At 44.4% G+C, this 21,753-nt stretch overlaps 1 protein-coding gene across 8 annotated transcripts in view; it reads left to right on the forward strand.

Moving 5' to 3' along the window:
- Positions 1-21,753, forward strand: part of LOC138951157 (uncharacterized) — a 37,244-nt gene that overhangs the window by 832 nt on the left and 14,659 nt on the right. Inside the window, exons 1-3 of one of the 8 annotated variants that reach the window (XM_070322794.1) lie at positions 11,302-11,732; positions 12,194-12,263; positions 17,505-17,627. In XM_070322794.1, the coding sequence (XP_070178895.1) occupies positions 12,213-12,263; positions 17,505-17,627 (174 nt within the window). In that variant the 5' untranslated portion in view covers positions 11,302-11,732; positions 12,194-12,212. Of the gene's footprint in view, positions 1-11,301; positions 11,733-12,193; positions 12,264-17,504; positions 17,628-21,753 lie in introns of those variants that run through there. The other 7 variants (XM_070322792.1, XM_070322793.1, XM_070322791.1 and 4 more) reach the window with 7 other exon arrangements.

Here is a 21,753-nt window from a genome sequence, read left to right on the forward strand (position 1 = left end):
GCATGTGTGATGTATGTATGTGTGTGTGTGTGTGTGTGTGTGTGTGTGTTGGAGGTGTGTGTTATAAATTGACACCCTAAAAATGTCCCCTCCACCTCCACACTCTTTCAAGAACGCCCTTGTTGCTGGTTAAGCCCGCTACTAACTGCACTCACACACACACAACGCAAGGTACGCCCTTGTTGCTGGTTAAGCCCGCTACTAACTGCACTCACACACACACAACGCAAGGTACGGAACCACTGATGAGTTCGAGTCATCTCCACCATTTCTGTCTCACACATTCCTCAGAACACCCCCCCCCCCCCCCAACCACCAACCCCTCATTTACAGCAGCACCATAACCAGATAAACACTTGCGAAATCGCCGCGACCCGGACGTGTGTTGGTGCGAGACGTCACGAGGACTGGAGTGCACGTATCATGTACCCTCGTTTAAAGGGGTAGGATTGATCTGACTTGTTGGAGGAATTGCAGGCAAAGTTGACGAATCTGAAGAATCTAGACGCACACGGCTCGAAAACGCACCACACGTATGTGCTTAGATTAAAGTGAGTGAATGTGCTTCAGACCGCTACTTTTCTTTGGAGTTGGAAACACACAATAATTGTGTCCAAAACGCCGCCTGGCGTCAAGATGGCCAAGTCACAAACACAACCAGGGAAAGTCACTCCGTGGAAGGTAGCCCACAAAGACAAACAGGGGAAGTCACTCCGTGGAAGGTAGCCCACAAACACAAACAGGGGAAGTCACTCCGTGGAAGGTAGCCCACAAACACAAACAGGGGAAGTCACTCCGTGGAAGGTAGCCCACAAACACAAACAGGGTAAGTCACTCCGTGGAAGGTAGCCCACAAAGACAAACAGGGGAAGTCACTCCGTGGAAGGTAGCCCACACACACAAACAGGGGAAGTCACTCCGTGGAAGGTAGCCCACAAACACAAACAGGGAAAGTCACTCCGTGGAAGGTAGCCCACAAAGACAAACAGGGGAAGTCACTCCGTGGAAGGTAGCCCACAAAGACAAACAGGGGAAGTCACTCCGTGGAAGGTAGCCCACAAACACAAACAGGGGAAGTCACTCCGTGGAAGGTAGCCCACAAACACAAACAAGGAAAGTCACTCCGTGGAAGGTAGCCCACAAACACAAACAGGGAAAGTCACTCCGTGGAAGGTAGCCCACAAAGACAAACAGGGGAAGTCACTCTGTGGAAGGTAGCCCACAAACACAAACAGGGAAAGTCACTCCGTGGAAGGTAGCCCACAAAGAAAACTCAGTGTGTGCCTATTTTACGACAGGTTATCAGACATCTTGATTGTCTGAAGGGAGTGCTGTCCTCCCGCCCCGTACATTGTGTGTAACGCGGAACCTGTTGGGGGCGATCTGAGGGTCTTGTTTTCTTCTAAGGTTTTATCCCTTTAACTGTCTGTCTCTTTGTGCGGCCATTGCTGTCAGAGCTCAGTGTGTGTCTGTACATGCCTGTTGTCATGACCACAGTAGAGACTTGTTACAGGCTGTGTGTAAAGTGTTCATAGCTCTTCTCTTGGGATCGTTACAGCTCATACTCCGGTCATATTTAGTTTTAACCTCAACATAATACCTTTTCAATGTTTAATGTAATAATTTAATAGATTGTTATATGTTGTTTACACATATCAGGAATATAGAGTTATATAATGGGGGAAACAAGTACTAAAATTAAATCAAAGAAAATAAAATTTGCATTTTGAAAAATTGTGACCAACTTCGCCGACCATAGCCGACACAAGGCGATCTGACACATCTAGGTCAAGGTTACTGTACCGCCGCACTACGCGCGCTGGCGCGAAACCGTCGTCTGCTGCTGGTTCATTTTTGCAAAATAACTGTCTGTTTAAACAACTAACTGAAGCAGAGTTACTGAATGTGTATACTTCTGAGATGGGTATTGATTGTTCATCTTAATGCTATACAAATGGATGACATTAAACTGTAATTTAAGGCTTTTTTCATTATTCCGAAAACAACATTTGTATGGAAGCCGACCTATGGCAAAACTGTATTTCTTCTCAGTTACTAGTTTTCAAAATAAGTAAAGTAATGTTGTATGAGATGGTTTAAACACTTCTTGAATATACTCCTTCACTTGATATAAGTGCTGTTTTGTCTAGATTGAGTACTTGAACAAAGCCGACATTGAGCAGGTCACAGTGCCTGATCTCTTGCAGCTCATTGAAAGCTGACTCGGTTTTGATAAAGACCAGGAATATGGTTCTAAATACACGAAGAATCAATTGGAAGACTACTATGGCGTTAAAATTGTTTTTGTCAGAGAAGAAAGGAACGCCGAATGTTTCTTAAAAAAAAAACAGGCAGCGAAATTCTTCGCCAATTTTACAAACAACCTAAATCCGCAGATCCCGAGACCCGATTATTAAAGGCTGCGGCAAAGCTCATTCGCAATTACCGTAAACTACCTTGTATGCGCCCCCACCCCCCTCCCCTCTCTCCTATGCACCAATTTAGCCCAAACATTGGGGGTGGGCGTTTATTAGGTACTATACCCTTTGCAGGAGTGGTTCCTTTGCTAAGATAACAATATTTTGGTCACTTGCAATAAAAGTGTACAAAGGATGTGTTATTCCACAAAACGTTCCTCTTCCTCACTCTCTCTCTCTCTCTCTCTCTCTCTCTCTCTCTCTCTCTCTCTCTCTCTCTCTCTCTCTCTCTCTCTCTCTCTCTCTCTCTCTCTCTCTCTCTCCCTCTCTCTCTTTCTCACACACACACACACAGACACAAACACACGCACACTCACACAGGGAATTCTACAAGCAAACCACGAAGATAATCTTATTGCTTTAGTGTCTGTTTAACAAGTTCATAACTTCAAAATATCTTTGACGACGCGGCCCTCTACCCGTTCTTACTCAAGAAATCAAAGAACACGTAATTCAACCTCTTCAGACATCACTTTTCGCCCAAGATGAAGCTTTTGTTTCTTCTTTTACCTCCCAGTCAAAAATGTATAGCGATTCTGTAACAACTCTAGAACCCGTTTTCTGTCCACTCCCCAAAACATTTCCGAGGAAGGACATTTATATTTTTCCTTTTCCTTGTCTACTCTACTGATCGAAACTGGGAGGTGGGCGTTTACTAGGTACTGTACACTGTGCACAAAATTTGACCAAAAGCAGGGGGTGTGCGTTTACTCGATACTGGGTATATACAAGGTAGTTTACGGTACATTAAATCATAGTGTTCCGTCTGAGGAGGAATTCGTGAATATTCTTTCAGACTTCAAACATCAGCTACTTGCACACAAAGAGAAGTTGTCAATATGCAGAACCAGTCAACTGTGGCTACAGAACCTTGACATGATGGTAGACATTCTCTGTCAGTCCGTCAAAGATGAGAGAACAGGCAACTTTCGTCTGCATGTACGACGCCCTTTCGGTCCTTCAGGCCCTAGAGAACGACAAACACCCACAGCTGGCCAAAGCATTACAGATGGTCAGACAAACCAGAAGAGTTGTCCTCCAGTGGATACCAGCACACTGTGGGATACCAGGAAATGAAAGGGCAGATGAGCTGGCGAAAGAAGGAGCCGTGGAAGACCAACCTGAAAACAGTGTCAGCTTTAGTGAGCAGAAGACAATCATCAAGGCACTGATGAGGCCAAGGACAAACAGAGATGACTACCACACAATGTCCAGAGAGCTGCAAGCCAACCTCATCAGGCTGCGTACTGGCCACAACAGGCTCAATGCTCACATGAACCGAAAGTTCAAGCTGGCGCCATTACCAACCTGTGCCTGCGGTCAAGAAGACCAAACAGCGGAACACATCTTACAGCGATGTCCCTTACTAGATGAGTAACGAAAAGAAGTGTGGCCGTCACCAACTGGCAACTCCCTTGCAGACCAAACTATACGGCAGTCGACAGGAGTTGGAGAAAACGACAACATTTATCACCAGTGCTGGACTGATCGTGTAACCTCTGCGAACGCCAAGAAGAAGAAGAAGTCTGCATGTACAGAGTGTCCTGGAAATGTTGCCACACTTTGCTGCGTCTGGACACACCAACTACTTGAAATGTGCTTGGCAGTATCTTCAGCACATGTCTGAGCTACAAAGAATACAACCTGCTGTATATCAGCAGCTCATGAAAGGCCACCACAACATCCGGCGCAGCGATCGATACTGGGCAGGACTGTCCTCAGACCTCGTTATTGAACAGCTTCTGATGCGCAGCTTAAAGACAAATTGAGGTTTGACGAGGGGAACAGGCATGGGTGAAAGTGAAAGACTGGTGTGAATACTTGGCATGCAGCGTGTGACAGGTGTGCCTTTCATTACAAGTGACCAGCATAAGGATTCAAGCAAGTCAAGACAGAAAAGGGAACACGCGGACATTAAGAAAATTCTGGAGTTTTTCCAGAGGAGGAATTCATTCAGCGGAGACGGAAAACTCTCTTCAGCGGAAAAGTCGCAAACGAATCTGTAAATGTGGACACAGTAAAACTACTGGGACAAATCGTCATTCAAGACATGGTTAGTAGGGTCTTCGCTTGCCGACCGTTCACACTCAAGAAGAGTGATCAGGCTGTCACCCTAGCCTTTGAGTCTGTGGTGTCCTCTCAAGGCGAGGCCATAAATGTTGACCCAACAATGTTCCAGCGACTAGTCAGGATCTTAGAGGCCACTCCAGAGCTGCTGCTGAACATGAGCTCTCTAACATTCCAACATCTTTGTTTGAGCCCTTAGATCTGCCACGAGAAGCAAGAAAGCACATTCTGGCTGCCCACATTTGGTTTCTCGCCAAACATGAAGAGGAAAACGTCCACGACGTACACTACGTCATCAACGGCGGTTTTCTTTTGCACCGTTTGGCACGGGGAAGGTGGGTGACATACAACCAGCTGATCGCAAGCTACGTGGACTACGTTGGACGAAGATACCACAAAGCCAGCGTTGTTTTGACGTCGAAACGGTCTTGTCTGCATAGCCCTGTGACGACGAGGAGGACGACGTCGATCAGCTGTGGTGACGTTTTCTACTGAATTGCAAAAAAAAGGAATGACTTAAACCCCTAACGATAACAGTGTAAAGACGAATCAACAAGTGACAGTATTTTGTTATCTTATGTATCGTCGTCATATGAAATAAACAAACTGTCGGGTGTCATACCCTCAGTTTAGTATTTGATCGCCTCTTTCATATTTAGGGGGGTATGAAGCGACTTTGCCTAAAACGATGTTTTCAAAACACTCATTTTCTTGAAGCTGCTCACTCTGCTTTGGGGAAACATATGTAAGTAAGAAAAAATGCCTTGTATTATTTTATATTTGCACACGGTGGCATAGCATGGGCGAATCGGATAATTTTCGTATAAAATGTGACTAGTCTTTTTGGTTTTGCACGGAAACAATCTGACTTTACAAGAGTTGCAGCTAACTATTTCCTACTTTGCCTTTTCCACTATCAAAAACGCCTTTAATGTGAAGCTTTATGAGACACCACGGCCTCAGTAACAGCCCACAATTCGTTTTCTGTAGTGCTTGGCCATTTTGGAAAAATCATGTACGCACATAATACTAAACATGCAAAAAAATACGATTTTCCCCCACAATATTTTTCTATATTTTGCATATGTGATTCTTGTATGTATACAGGCAGGTTTCACAATCTTCAATCACAGACTTCCTTTTTTTTCAACAAAATCAATCTTGACAGAGATCTTTGAAATAGTGTTTTTATTAAAGCCTGACATCCTCCTGGATGGAATCAAGACAAAAACTTGTATGGAGACGCATTCTTGTCGACATAATGTGATAGCTTGTTACAGTACTCTATCAAACAAAGGGATAGACGTAAACAGAATTGGGTAACGATTTATTCAAAGAATATTGTCCAGAGGCTTTAATAAATTAAGCAATAACAATGCAAGCAAAATATCATTTCCGAGCTCAGTGAAAAAAGCAGCAAATAAGGACTAATTATGGGAATTCCGTTCTTCTGAACTGCTATTTCGCTGTGATGCACGTCATGAGCATACCTTCAAAAGTAACAATGTTAATTGCACTCCATTTCTCACTGTAAATAGAAAGTAGAATCATTGACCAATAGAAAAAAACGAGTTTGGAATTTTTTTTGCATATTCTTGGGGAATAAATACCTGAAAATGTAACCCTACCCTCTAAATGGTGACATCATGACAGCGAAAAAAAATATACACAACAAGTCATGTGAAGTGATAATAAAACATTAAGTTGGTTTGAAACTAAAAGATCAACATTGGAATCAGGGACGAGTCATTAACAATGCTAGTGAGATTTGGCTAGCCAAAACCAGAAGACCGAGACGGGTTGCCTCCGCGAAGCATATGAACAAAACGGGCGATTTTTTTCATTTGAGCAGATTTTCACACTAAGCATGACATATATATCTGTTTATACATTGGGATCCAGGAAATCCAAAGGATACAATGCAATAACTTTTGAATCTGTAATCAAAAGTGTTATTGTTATTTGCAATTTTTAGAATGTTATGTACCAAATTTTATAATACATTTCATAACTTGACGAAATTTAAAACAAGTCGCGTAAAGCGATATAAAAACATGTAGTCAATCTATAGGCATCAAATTGAAGGATAAAAAAAACAAAAACAGTCCGATCGGCGAGACTAAATTCAGATAGTCTCGGCTAACCATACCCGAAAACCGTCACGGATCACACTCATCTCCGCGAAGCATACTCAACCTGTTTTCTTTAATTCTGAACGCGTTTTTAATATGAGTTATTTCTAATATGCTGACTGTTAGCAAATGATAACAAGACATGTCGAGAAAAAAGATATCAAAATGAGCCTTTAGGCGAATTTTGATAGCGTTTTCGAGACATGTCTTGTTATCATTTGCTAACAGTCAGCATATTAGAAATAACGGTTTTATTATCCGTGCGTGGTAACAAACATAATACCCGAAGCGACCCTGCAAGTAAAGTGTCGTCATTTTGGCTTGGTTGGTTACAAGGTAAACAGAGCAAACAAAACAAACATCCAGCACACTTTCACCTTTCAACAACTAATCTTTCCCAACAAGTTTAATTCACAACGTTTCCCTTCTTTTCTGTGCATAGTATCATAAAAACACTCAACAACGACCAAAAAACAGAACACAGACTCGAAAATGCTAACAAACCGAATGTCCGAAATTGGAACGTACAGTTCTCGGAAGAGCCATCTCAAATGTTGCACATTTGTGTTGCGCATGCGCAGTTGAATGCGGTTAAATGTCAGTGGAATTGAATGTTGATCGTTGCATGCGAGAGGTCACAGTGATGGAACATTGGAGGATTTGGTCTCGTTGGAGGCATGGCAAGTTCGTATTCCGGGTCCAAAAGAGCTGCTACCTCGTCGTTGCTGAGTTCCACGTCCTGTCGGATCGTCTGCTGGCTTGTGACAGTCGCCGATGCAACGAGACGACCGCGTTCGATTCTGCTTCCCGTCGAAGTTCCGGCTGGTTCTCCCCGCGAAGTATGACTTGGGAGCAGTGCCAACTGCCTATTCTCTGTGAGCTGGGACGACATAGCAGCTGCCATCTCTAGTTTTTTGGCGGTGGATGTTTTTTGGTACGGTTGCAGGGAGTTAGATCTAACAGTTTTGTGACCGGTGACACTGATAATGTCGAAGTTCTTGTCTGCGAGTAGTGTTGCACCCGTCGCTCGCACGCTGTGGTTTGTGTAGATCTAGATCTGCGACAATTGACACAGCTCACTTCTTCATAGTGTGGACGCCCATGGGTCTGTTGTCATACCATGTTTCGTCATCTCCATGGAACGTGTTGACAGGGAATTGCCAAAGATGCTCACACTTTGGATTTAGCAGAGACAGGTACTTGTAGCTGTACACTGACTGGACAGCTGCTGTCCCCAGTCTCTGGCATGACTCCAGTCACAAGTTCTTCGTCTCCAGCTCTGTGATTCTTGGTAAGTTCATCAAACCGTTTGATTACGTATTGTTTCCCTGTTGCTTGATCCATCTTCACTTCGAAGGTGTCTTTCGTAATTTTTTCAAAGTTTTCCAGGCCCCGTCTAAAAAAATAAAACCGGACATCAAACTGAACCTTGTCAAAAGGCCAGTGGGGGTGTTGGGAGACATGAATTTTGATGCGTATAGGTTTTTTAGATCTTCTTGATTGATGGCAGGTTTGTTTGCCATGTTGCCAAAAGCACATAGGTGTAGTCTGCTACTGACAGCACCAAAAAGAGTTGCTTCCCTTTACTCAGTATTAAACTTACTTGCCATTCTATTTCCCTCCCACCGACAGAATTTGCTTTTTAGCACATTTTACACAGTAAATTGCATGAGAAAAATGTCAAAAAGTGACATTCAGTAGAACAATTCACCCTGATGTTTTTTATATTAATTTTTATTTTGTCGTGGTGATTTTTAATGCGTTATACAAAAAGGGTCCCGCCTTGAACGTTATAACATTTAACAGGTCACCTAGAATCAGTCCTGATTGGTCACATAGCCATAAAGGGCACTAGAATGATAATAAAGTAAACATAACATATGTATATATATATTTTAAATCAGGAGAAGATAAGAAGTACAATGCAGTAGTGTTTGAATCTGTAATGAAATATTCGTTTTTGATGACAATTTTAATGAGCGAACTAATTCACTTATTTTCAAGCTACCTGGCTCAAATGCAATATCAAAGTCCCGACTTAATCAAAAATTACTTAACAGGTCCGCCTCAACTATCACAAAAACGGAAATGACGTCATCAAAGACTGTGGCAGAGTTACCTTAACGCAGTCCTAGTATATCCACTACTGACTGAACTGTGACATAGTACCTGGACGCAGTCCCAGTATATCCACTACAGACTGAACTGTGGCATAGTACATGGACGCTGTCCCAGTATATCCACTACAGACTGAACTGTGGCATAGTACATGGACGCTGTCCCAGTATATCCACTACAGACTGAACCTTACTGTCTTGCATTTTCTACAACAACTACTCTGCACACATAAAAAAAACCAACCCCTCTCGCACGCACACATGCAAGTACGCACGCATCAACACTCACGCATCAACACTCACACACACACACACACACACACACACACACACACACACACACACACACACACACAAGCTAACACAAACGAACACGTGCGCACAACGCTCGCGCGCACGCTTACACACACACACACACACACACACGCACGCACGCACGCACACACACACACACAAACGAACACGTGCGCGCAACGCTCGGCCGCACGCACACACACACACACACACACACACACACAGCTAGATAATACATCATCTGATATGTTTCCTTGTTCATATGCTTTTTTCAAGTCATAAACGTAAACAATGAATGGTTTTACTGGGATTTTGTGCAGCGTTTTGTATTATCTGCGTTGTTGTCGGATTTAAATACTCTCTCAAAAACTGGGTATCTAATCACGACCGATAAGATTTTCCCCTTTTCGATTAAAAAGTACAATGAGATTTAGTCAGAACCATAACATTATTCTTCCAAAAACACTTATTAACATCCATGTAAAAGAAACACAACTCTGTTCATCAAATTATCTCCCCCTTTGCAAGAAACGTATGGCGAAGGCACATTTCGCGCCGCGGTGCAGATGACGCAATTAACTCTCGTGACGAAACGATTGGTTCGTGACGTCGCGTCATCAACCGTTCATGAATGGCCCTTGTATGAATGGCATTCTTTCTGTTGGGATGACGTGTGAACCTCATCATTAGTGACTTGGAAAATCGGTCGGATTTAGGTATCCCCGAAGTCGGTCGGAATTGGATACACTTACCAGGCTACACTCTTCCACACTGACAGGCGCGCACGCACGTACGCACGCACATATGCAACAATAACAATGACAAAAATCAAACTTTTAAAAGCACTTGAAAGTTAATAAACAAAGCAACTATTGATTCCCTACGATTATATGATCGTGACTGGCTCTCTTTCCAAGTTGGAACGTTTTCAATCTGCTGTCTGACGTCATCAAAGTGTTGAAAAACGTACGGCAATGTCTATAAAACTCTCACTTGACCACAACATTCACAATGCAGTGCATTCAAGGATTGAAAAAAACCACTGGCGTTGATCAGACACAGTCACTGAATGTTGTTATTTTACAAATGAATCTGCTTAACATTTGGTAAGAAATGACCGTCAAAGTGCCGGGCGGTCGTGAGAATTCAAGGTTTTCAGAGACAGACAGTAAATAACGTGCTCTGAAATAAACACATGCCGAAAAATTCTTTAGTCAGCCAGTTGATCATCTGCCTGACAACGGATAGGAAGTGTAAAATTGGTTGAATCATGACAATTTGCTGTGTATGGCGGTTATAGCAGACGATTTTGTCTGCAGGGCGGTCGTGAGAAAAAATGAGACAGACACCTTGCCCGAGTTACTAGACAGTAAATAACGTGCTCTGAAATGAACACATGCCGAAAAATTCTTTAGTCAGCCAGTTGATTATCTGCCTGACAACGGATAGGAAGTGTAAAATTGGTTGCATCATGACAATTTGCTGTGTATGGCGGTTATAGCGGACGATTTGTCTGCAGGGCGGTCGTGAGAAAAAATGAGACAGACACCTTGCCCGAGTGACAAAATGACCAAGCGCAAGTAGAATAAGCCGTAGTTAGCCTTTCAAAACCCTTTCATATCGTGATTTGATGGAAATTGCTACTTATTAAAAGCATGTTACGTCCAAACCTTTTAACAGCCATTCCAACTGAACAGATTTGTAATTAACGTTTTTGAGACAGACACATTTAGAAAAAAGACCGTTTACTTCACATGCGATTGTATCGACTAAACATAAACACATTCATTGTTTTTTTTAACTAAGTGTGTTCATCTATCTCTGTTCTTTGGTTTCTAATGTACTTTTAACTGGATTTCTTTGTGTGTTTTTGTACTGGTGCCTTTGTCTATTGCAATGTGGCTAAAAAGGGAAATCGTGTCTGTCTCATTTCTCACGACCGACCTACCTTTTTCGCTGGTGGGGAATACAAACTTGACTTAAATTCGATCAAAGTTTATTTTTCATATGTAAATTCCGAAGACATTCGACACAGACCAGTGAAAATTCACGACTCAACAAAACGAAACATTTTATTTGATATCAAAGTTAGGGACATACCCGACTCTGAAGACTGTGAAACCTATATAGCACTCAAAAAACTTTAAATAGCTTGTAAAGGAATTATGTTGATGTTGAGGCAATATTTGTCAAAATATGACCGGAGTATCAGAGCTCAGTGTGTTTCTGTACGAACATGTCATGACCACAGTAGAGACTTGTTACAGGCTGTGTGTAAAGTGTTCATAGCTCTTCTCTTGGGATCGTTACAGCTCAGAGCTCAGTGTGTTTCTGTACGAACATGTCATGACCACAGTAGAGACTTGTTACAGGCTGTGTGTAAAGTGTTCATAGCTCTTCTCTCGGGATCGTTACAGCTCAGAGCTCAGTGTGTGTCTGTACGAACATGTCATGACCACAGTAGAGACTTGTTACAGGCTGTGTGTAAAGTGTTCATCATAGCTCTTCTCTCGGGATCGTTACAGCTCAGAGTGCAGTGTATAACATAATACGGACCGAGTGTACGATCAAATAAAGCGCGAGGCTGTCACCAGCAGTTGTATGTACACTTTCACATTGACTGTCACCATATTACTTCCGTGTTGGTAACTCGTGTGATATTCAGCACGTCCTGTCAATTATCACATCTGTTTATGTTGTGTGTTATTGTGCATTATTCCCCCCTCTGCTCCTTTACCTCTGTAAACTTGCAGAGCTAGTTATCTTTCCATAAACACCCAGCAACCAAACAAATAACGAGCCAGCAACAGCCTGAATCCTCGATAGCGCAATGGGTTGAGAAGCTGTTCTGTGTCGGTACTATTTTTGCGACTGAAAAGTTCCGAACGCTCTAATGTACGAGTATACAACAACAACAACAACAACAACAACAACCAACAACCAACAACCAACGCAAAGCATTGCGACACGTTTTATTCTCCAACTGAACAATTCCTTCTCGTCATTTCATTCAAACTTTTTCTGTCTGAATTTTCGTCAATTTGTTTTAATTGATATCCTTAGTTTTTTGTCAGATTAATTTTGTAACGTGGTGTTACTGTTTTAGGTGAGGCAAGACGAGAACAATGGCGAGCCAGCAGTCAGGTAGCGGGGCCATTCCGAAGACACCACGCCAGGTAGGCCGCTGTCACCGTCTTGTATTGTCCATAGTGTTTACCATTGTTTTGTTTTGTCGATCAATTGTATTGTATTGTCCACATTATATTATACTGTCCAAATTATATTATATTTTCCACATTATATTGTACTGTCCAAATTATATTTTACTGGCCGCATTGTACTGTCCAAATTAGATATTTATTTTTGTTATTGTCCATTGCATTGTGTTGTCCATGCATACCTATCATTGTATTGTCCATTGCATTGTGTTGTCCATGCATACCTATCATTGTATTGTCCATTGCATTGTGTTGTCCATGCATACCTATCATTGTATTGTCCAAAACATTGTAATGTCCATGCATACCTATCATTGTATTGTCCATACATACCTATCATTGTATTGTCCATTGCATTGTGTTGTCCATGCATACCTATCATTGTATTGTCCATACATACCTATCATTGTATTGTCCATACATACCTATCATTGTATTGTCCATACATACCTATCATTGTATTGTCCATGCATACCTATCATTGTATTGTCCAGAACATTGTATTGTCCATGCATACCTATCATTGTATTGTCCAGAACATTGTATTGTCCATGCATACCTATCATTGTATTGTCCAGAACATTGTATTGTCCATGCATACCTATCATTGTATTGTCCAGAACATTGTATTGTCCATGCATACCTATCATTGTCCAAAACATTGTATTCTTTCTTTCTTTATTTGGTGTTTAACGTCGTTTTCAACCACGAAGGTACGTAGCGAACGACGAAGAAGAAGAAGAAGAACCACGAAGGTTATATCGCGACGGGAACATTGTATTGTCCATGCATAACTATCATTGTATTGTCCATAATATTGTGTAGTCTATTGTATTGTATTGTCCATAACATTTTGTTGCCCATAGCATTGTATTGTTAATAGCATTGTGTTGTCCATTGTCAAGTAAGATGTTTGGTGGCTTGTTGGCAGACTAGCGTTTGTGTTGGTCCGAGGGGACCACACTGTCGTTTGTTTCATCGTTATTGCCTAATGCCGAAAAGCGTGGTTGATAAAACTGTAAGGCCGCGGTTGATAATAATGCAACAAAATGCGATAACTATGCTCCCCGAGGATCAACACGAAAATACAAATGATACTGAATGCAATGCAGTTTGGACGTATGTGTTGTAGTTTACATAGACCGGACTGAACAGTGTAGACATACAGCACGTACATTCTCACGACAACAGGGGACACTGAACAGTGTAGACATACAGCACGTACATTCTCACGACAACAGGGGACACTGAACAGTGTAGACATACAGCACGTACATTCTCACGACAACAGGGGACACTAAACAGTGTAGACATACAGCACGTACATTCTCACGACAACAGAGGTCACTGAACAGTGTAGACATACAGCACGTACATTCTCACGACAACAGAGGTCACTGAACAGTGTAGACATACAGCACGTACATTCTCACGACAACAGAGGACACTGAACAGTGTAGACATACAGCACGTACATTCTCACGACAACAGGGGACACTGAACAGTGTAGACATACAGCACGTACATTCTCACGACAACAGGGGACACTGAACAGTGTAGACATACAGCACGTACATTCTCACGACAACAGAGGACACTGAACAGTGTAGACATACAGCACGTACATTCTCACGACAACAGGGGACACTGAACAGTGTAGACATACAGCACGTACATTCTCACGACAACAGGGGACACTGAACAGTGTAGACATACAGCACGTACATTCTCACGACAACAGAGGACACTAAACAGTGTAGACATACAGCACGTACATTCTCACGACAACAGAGGACACTGAACAGTGTAGACATAGAGCACGTACATTCTCACGACAACAGGGGACACTGAACAGTGTAGACATACAGCACGTACATTCTCACGACAACAGGGGACACTGAACAATGTAGACATACAGCACGTACATTCTCACTACAACAGAGGACACTGAACAGTGTAGATATTGAGCACGTACATTCTCACGACAACAGGGGACACTGAACAGTGTAGACATACAGCACGTACATTCTCACGACACCAGAGGACACTGAACAGTGTAGACATACAGCACGTACATTCTCACGACAACAGGGGACACTGAACAGTGTAGACATACAGCACGTACATTCTCACGACAACAGGGGACACTGAACAGTGTAGACATACAGCACGTACATTCTCACGACAACAGAGGTCACTGAACAGTGTAGACATACAGCACGTACATTCTCACGACAACAGGGGACACTGAACAGTGTAGACATACAGCACGTACATTTTCACGACAACAGAGGACACTGAACAGTGTAGACATACATCACGTACATTCTCACGACAACAGAGGACACTAAACAGTGTAGACATACAACACGTACATTCTAACGACAACAGAGGACACTGAACAGTGTAGACATAGAGCACGTACATTCTCACCACAACAGAGGACACTGAACAGTGTAGACATACAGCACGTACATTCTCACGACAACAGGGGACACTGAACAGTGTAGACATACAGCACGTACATTCTCACGACAACAGGGGACACTGAACAGTGTAGACATACAGCACGTACATTCTCACGACAACAGAGGACACTGAACAGTGTAGACATACAGCACGTACATTCTCACGACAACAGGGGACACTGAACAGTGGAGACATACAGCACGTACATGCTCACGACAACAGGGGACACTGAACAGTGTAGACATACAGCACGTACATTCTCACGACAACAGGGGACACTGAACAGTGTAGACATACAAAACGTACATTCTCACGACAACAGAGGACACTGAACAGTGTAGACATACAGCACGTACATTCTCACGACAACAGGGGACACTGAACAGTGTAGACATACAGCACGTACTATATTCTCACAACAACAGAGGGCACTAAACAGTGTAGACATACAGCACGTACATTCTCACGACAACAGGGGACACTGAACAGTGTAGACATACAACACGTACATTCTCACGACAACAGGGGACACTGAACAGTGTAGACATACAGCACGTACATTCTCACGACAACAGAGGACACTGAACAGTGTAGACATACAGCACGTACATTCTCACGACAACAGGGGACACTGAACACTGCATAGACATACAGCACGTACATTCTCACTACAACAGAGGACACTGAACAGTGTAGACATACATCACGTACATTCTCACGACAACATAGGACACTGGACAGTGTAGTGACATACAGCACGTACATTCTCACGACAACTTCTTTTTATATTTAGTCAAGTTTTGACTAAATATTTTAACATCGAGGGGGAATCGAAACGAGGGTCGTGGTGTATGTGCGTGCGTGTGTGCGTGTGTGCGTGCGTGTGTGTGTGTGTGTGTGTGTGTGTGTGTGTGTAGAGCGATTCAGACTAAACTACTGGACCGATCTTTATGAAATTTGACATGAGAGTTCCTGGGTATGAAATCCCCATACATTTTTTTCATTTTTTTGATAAATGTCTTTGATGACGTCATATCCGGCTTTTCGTGAAAGTTGAGGCGGCACTGTCACGCCCTCATTTTTCAACCAAATCTGTTGAAATTTTGGTCAAGTACTCTTCGACGAAGCCCGGGGTTCGGTATTGCATTTCAGCTTGGTGGCTTTAAAATTAATTAATGACTTTGGTCATTAAAAATAAATATTTTAACATTGAGGGGGAATCGAAACGAGGGTCGTGGTGTATGTGCGTGTGTGTGTGTGTGCGTGCGTGTGTGTGTGTGTGTAGAGCGATTCAGACTAAACTACTGGACCGATCTTTATGAAATTTGACATGAGAGTTCCTGGGAATGATATCCCCGAACGCTTTTTTCATTTTTTTGATAAATGTCTTTGATGACGTCATATCCGGCTTTTCGTGAAAGTTGAGGCGGCACTGTCACGCCCTCATTTTTCAACCAAATTGGTTGAAACTTTGGTCAAGTAATTTTCGACAAAGCCCGGGGTTCGGTATTGCATTTCAGCGTGGTGGCTTAAAAATTAATTAATGACTTTGGTCATTAAAAATCTGAAAATTGTAAAAAAAAAATAAAAATTTATAAAACGATCCAAATTTACGTTTATCGTATTCTCCATCATTTGCTGATTCTAAAAACATATAAATATGTTATATTCGGATTAAAAACAAGCTGTGAAAATTAAATATATAAAAATTATTATCAATTTTTTTTTTTCGAAATCAATTTAGAAACACTTTCATCTTATTCCTTGTCGGTTCCTGATTCCAAAAATATATAGATATGATATGTTTGGATTAAAAACACGCTCAGAAAGTTAAAACGAAGAGAGGTACAGAAAAGCGTGCTATCCTTCTCAGCGCAACGAATACCCCGCTCTTCTTGTCAATTCCACGGGCACTGCCTTTGCCACGGGCGGTGGAGTGACGATGCTACGAGTATACGGTCTTGCTGCGTTGCGTTGCGTTCAGTTTCATTCTGTGAGTTCGACAGCTACTTGACTAAATATTGTATTTTCGCCTTACGCGACTTGTTGTTGTATTCGAATGAACTGATAAAAAGCTGTTTAACAGCTGTGTTGTCAAATCGAGTTTTTTCCCAAAGTCAGTGTGGCGCCTGCGCAAATCTAATGCGCATAAGAAACGCGTCTGCTATTAAAAAACCTAAGATCAACGCATCGACACAAAAACTGTCAGTTTGTAAGTTTGGAACAACAAATCAAGGTTAGAACAGCTATATAATCGCTATTGTGTTTTCAGCGTTGCACTCGTCTTCGACTCGTCGGCATTATACTTGTCTCGTCTAAATATCGGGCCCTATTGCTACGCTGAAAACACAATAGCTGTTACTGAACAGTGTAGACATACATCACGTACATTCTCACGACAACAGGGGACACTGAACAGTGTAGACATACATCACGTACATTCTCACGACAACAGGGGACACTGAACAGTGTAGACATACATCACGTACATTCTCACGACAACAGAGGACACTAAACAGTGTAGACATACAGCACGTACATTCTCACGACAACAGGGGACACTGAACAGTGTAGACATACAGCACGTACATTCTCACGACAACAGGGGACACTGAACAGTGTAGACATACAGCACGTACATTCTCACGACAACAGGGGACACTGAACAGTGTAGACATACATCACGTACATTCTCACCACAACAGGGGACACTCGCATTGTACGTTGCAGGCGTGCTGCCAGTGCAGCAGGGAATCACGGTGCATCAGGCAAGGGGTGTGTGACTGCCGTGCGAACTGTACCCGCTGTACCAACTGTGCTGCTCAGGGCTGTACGAATCGCGCCATTGATCTGGTACGTCTTGGGTAGTGGTGTACTCTCTCTCTCTCTCTCTCTCTCTCTCTCTCTCTCTCTCTCTCTCTCTCTCTCTGTCTCTCTCTCTCTCTCTCTCTCTCTCTCTCTGTCTCTCTCTCTCTCTCTCTCTCTCTCTCTCTCTCTCTCTCTCTCTCTCTCTCTCTCTCTCTCTCTCTCTCTCTCTCTCTCTCTCTCTCTCTCTCTCTCTCTCTCTTACACACACAAACACACACACGCATGTACGCACGCACATAGTCTACACTGTCTTCTTCTTCTTCTTGGCGTTCGCAGAGGTTACACAATCAGTCCAGCACTGGTGATAAATGTTGTCGTTTTCTCCAACTCCTGTCGACTGCCGTATAGTTTGGTCTGCAAGGGAGTTGGTGACGGCCACACTTCTTTTCGTTCCTCATCTAGTAAGGGACATCGCTGTAAGATGTGTTCCGCTGTTTGGTCCTCTTGACCGCAGGCACAGGTTGGTGATGGCGCCAGCTTGAACTTTCGGTTCATGTGAGCATTGAGCCTGTTGTGGCCAGTACGCAGTCTGATGAGGTTGACTTGCTGCTCTCTGGACATTGTGTGGTAGTCATCTCTGTTTGTCCTTGGCCTCATCAATGCCTTGATGATTGTCTTCTGCTCACTAAAGCTGACACTGTTTTCAGGTTGGTCTTCCACGGCTCCTTCTTTTGCCAGCTCATCTGCCCTTTCATTTCCTGGTATCCCACAGTGTGCTGGTATCCACTGGAGGACAACTCTTCTGGTTTGTCTGACCATCTGTAATGCTTTGGCCAGCTGTGGGAGTTTGTCGTTCTCTAGGGCCTGAAGGACTGAAAGGGCGTCCGAGAGGAAGACAACTTGGTAGCAAGGGTCTGCGGAGTCCTGAACGAAGGAGGCGGCCTGCATGAGAGCTTCTGCTTCTGCTTTATAGTTTGTGCAGTGTTTGCCAGTGGCAACGCTGGATGTAGCTGTATGTCCCCCAGGGAACTGGATGAGAATGCCTGCACCTCCATTGAGCACGGCGTTAGTTGCTGATCCATCGGTGTATACATGGATCCACGCCTCTTTTGGGTACTGTTCGTCGATCAGGGCTAAGGTGAGTGCCTGTCGAGCTGTGTCATTCTGATCTTCTCCTGAGGTAACATGTGGAACACTGGTGCAGATCTGGATGTCTGGTTTCTCTGTTGCCTTGGGGGTTTCCTCTTCTTCTTGAGTCAGAGGTAGAGTGTTCTGTGGAAGGACTTCCCTGTACTGTCGAGAAAGTCTCTTGCTCTCGTGTACAAAACTGCTCCGTTTAAGCCGGTTCTTGGTGAGGTTGCTCAGTCTGTGCTTCATGGGGTGGTCGGGTAGGCACTTGAGCTTCTCGGCCTGTACCATAGTCTTGGCTTCTCTTCTCTGACAGAGGGGTTGGATGGTGGTAAGCTTCTCCATTTCCTTGATGGGTGTGGATTTCATTGCACCGGTGATGAGTCGGAGGGCCTGGTTTTGCACACGGTCAAGGGTCTGCAGGTTTGTCTTGGCTGAGGTTGACCACGCTGTGGAGCCGTACTCGAGGTGGGGTCTGATTGTTCCCTGGTATACTGTCTTCAGTATCTTCTCGTTCGCTCCCCAGGTGGTACCTGCCAGCTTCCTGAGAATGGCTAGCTTGCGCCGGGCCTTCGTCTCTGCCTGTGCAATGTGTGGTTTCCAGGTCTGCCGTCTATCAAAGGTGACACCAAGGTACGTTGCTTCTTCATCCTCTCTCAGAGGAGTTCCACCAAGCCTAATGGTTCCGGCTTTCTGCTTTGGCGACAGTGTGAATAGGGTGGTGGAGGATTTCTCCTTGTTGATGGAGACGCACCAATCTTCTGCCCATGCGTTCAGCCTATCTGCCGCTTGCTGCATTCTGTAGGTGGCAGTACTTGCGTGCTCCTCCTTGCACCAGATCACAAGGTCGTCTGCGTAGAGAGCAGCTTTGATCCCCTTGGGCATCTCAGACACCAGATCGTCGATGAAGAGAAGGAAGAGTGTTGGGGAGAGGACTCCGCCCTGAGGGACGCCATGACGAAGGAGGAACTTCTTGCTTTTGGTCTGGTCGACGTTAACTCTTGCCCTGCGGTTATAGAGGTAAGAGCGAATCCACTGGTACATGTTGCTGGACACGCCTTTCCTCAGCAGTTTTACAAGGAGTCCATCTTTCCAGACCTTGTCAAAGGCCTTCTGAAGATCTATCCAGGTGACGAAGACCAGCTTCTGTTCCTGAAAGGCATCTTCAACTTCTTGCGCCAGGTAGGTGACCTGATCTTCAGTGCTGCGGAACTGTCGGAATCCAGCTTGTTCAGGGGCGAGGAGGTTCCTGGATTCCAGGTACCGCCTGAGGCGCTCGTTCACAATTCTCTCCAGGGTCTTCACAACACAGCTGGTGAGGCTGATTGGGCGATAGCTGGTGGCCTTCTTTGGATCCTTCCCTTTTTTTAAGATGGGGATCATGATCGCTTCTCGCCAGAGTTGTGGTAGCGATCCTTCTTGCCAGCTGCTGTTGAAGACCTCGAGTAGCTTGTTCTCTGCTGCACTACCAAGGTGGGTTAGCATCTCGTTGGTGATGCCGTCTGGGCCAGGGGACTTCTTCGCCTTTGACTTTTTCAGAGCTGAGTGCAGCTCGTGGAGTGTGAGTGGTTGACTCATGGCGTCCACTGTCGACTGTCTGGCAGGTCTCTCTCTTTTCTCTCTTCTTGCTTCTCTCTGTTTCTCGGGGCTAACATGGAGGTTGCTCTCAGCTGCATAGCTTTCAGCAAATTGGTTGGCAGCATGCTTTCCAGTTAGCACCTTCCCGTTCTCTTCTAATGTGATCTTTCCTCAGCTGGTGTTCTCATCATTCAACTGCTTGGTGAGCCTCCAGAGCTTTCTGCCATCCTTCTCAAGGTTCAGAGAGCTTGTCTTCTCTTGCCAGCTTCTCCGTCTTGCCTGTAGCTTCTTTTTGAGAAATTTGGCTTTGGCTTCCTGGAGGCGGATGTTGTTGTTTTGTGACGGGTTGACTTCTGCTTCCCTTCTGGCGTCTGCCAGATCATCATCCAGTTCCTGCAATTCATTGCTCCAGTAGGGCTTATAGTCTCTCCTGGCACCCCTGGGAATGGACTCACGCGCTGCTCTGAGGATGCTCATGTTGAAGTCCTTCGCCACCATGTTGATGTCTCGACCCTCGACTCTGATGTCTTTGGTGAGTTCGCTGGTGCGGTGTCTAAAGAGGAACCAGTTCGCTCTTTTGTAGTTCCACCGTGGGAAGGAAGCTTCAGTGCAGGACTCCATGCCCAGGGTCAAAAAGACTGGCCGATGGTCACTTCCACCTAGCTGTTCTCCGACCTCTCTGCTGGTTAGCTGGTGCATGTCTTCCGTGCAGAAGGCTAGGTCAGGAGTTGATGTAGTGTGCCATCTTCTGGAATAGAATGTAGGGCAGTCAAAGGGACTGTTCAAAAGGATGAGACCTTTGTCGTCCTGCCAGTTCTCCACCTCTTCTCCTCTCCGATCCAGGTGGTCATATCCCCAACTCTGTGAATGACTGTTGAAGTCACCCACCACGATGAAGTTGGAGGCCTTTGCGGGGATCGTGTCAAGGGCGAGGTGTCTATCATTGGGGCAGTAGAAGTTGACAAGATGGAATTCTGATGTCTTCGTCTGGATTCGAATCACCTGATATTCGGAGTCCTCCATGTGCGTTTCTATCAAACAGGCATTGATGTTGTTCCTGATGAGGGTCAGGATTCCTCCTTTGCTTCGGTCTGTTCTGTCGGACCTAAGGCATTGGTAGCCTCTCACTTTGAAGGACTTTTGGGGTGTCAGGTGCGTCTCCTGAATACAGCAGATGTTGATGTTTTTCTCATGCAGGATATGCTCCAACTCTGTCTTCTTGTTCAGGATACTTTCTGCGTTCCAGTGCATGACCTGAAAAGGTCGCTGCTGACTGGGTTTCTTCCTGGTTGTGGTGGTGCCAGTCACTTTCCTCCCGCGTCCCCTGGCGTGACAAGACGGACGGGAGGGACCTCCAGTAGTTGGGGCTGGGTCCCTTTGAGGCATGGGACCCGACGCTGCTCCACCCTGGGGGGTCCTCAATGGGCGAGCGCCATTTCCATCTGTGCTGGTTGATTGTGTCATC

This window comes from Littorina saxatilis, linkage group LG16 (genome assembly GCF_037325665.1).
Source record: "Littorina saxatilis isolate snail1 linkage group LG16, US_GU_Lsax_2.0, whole genome shotgun sequence".
Taxonomy (NCBI): Eukaryota; Metazoa; Mollusca; class Gastropoda; order Littorinimorpha; family Littorinidae; genus Littorina; species Littorina saxatilis.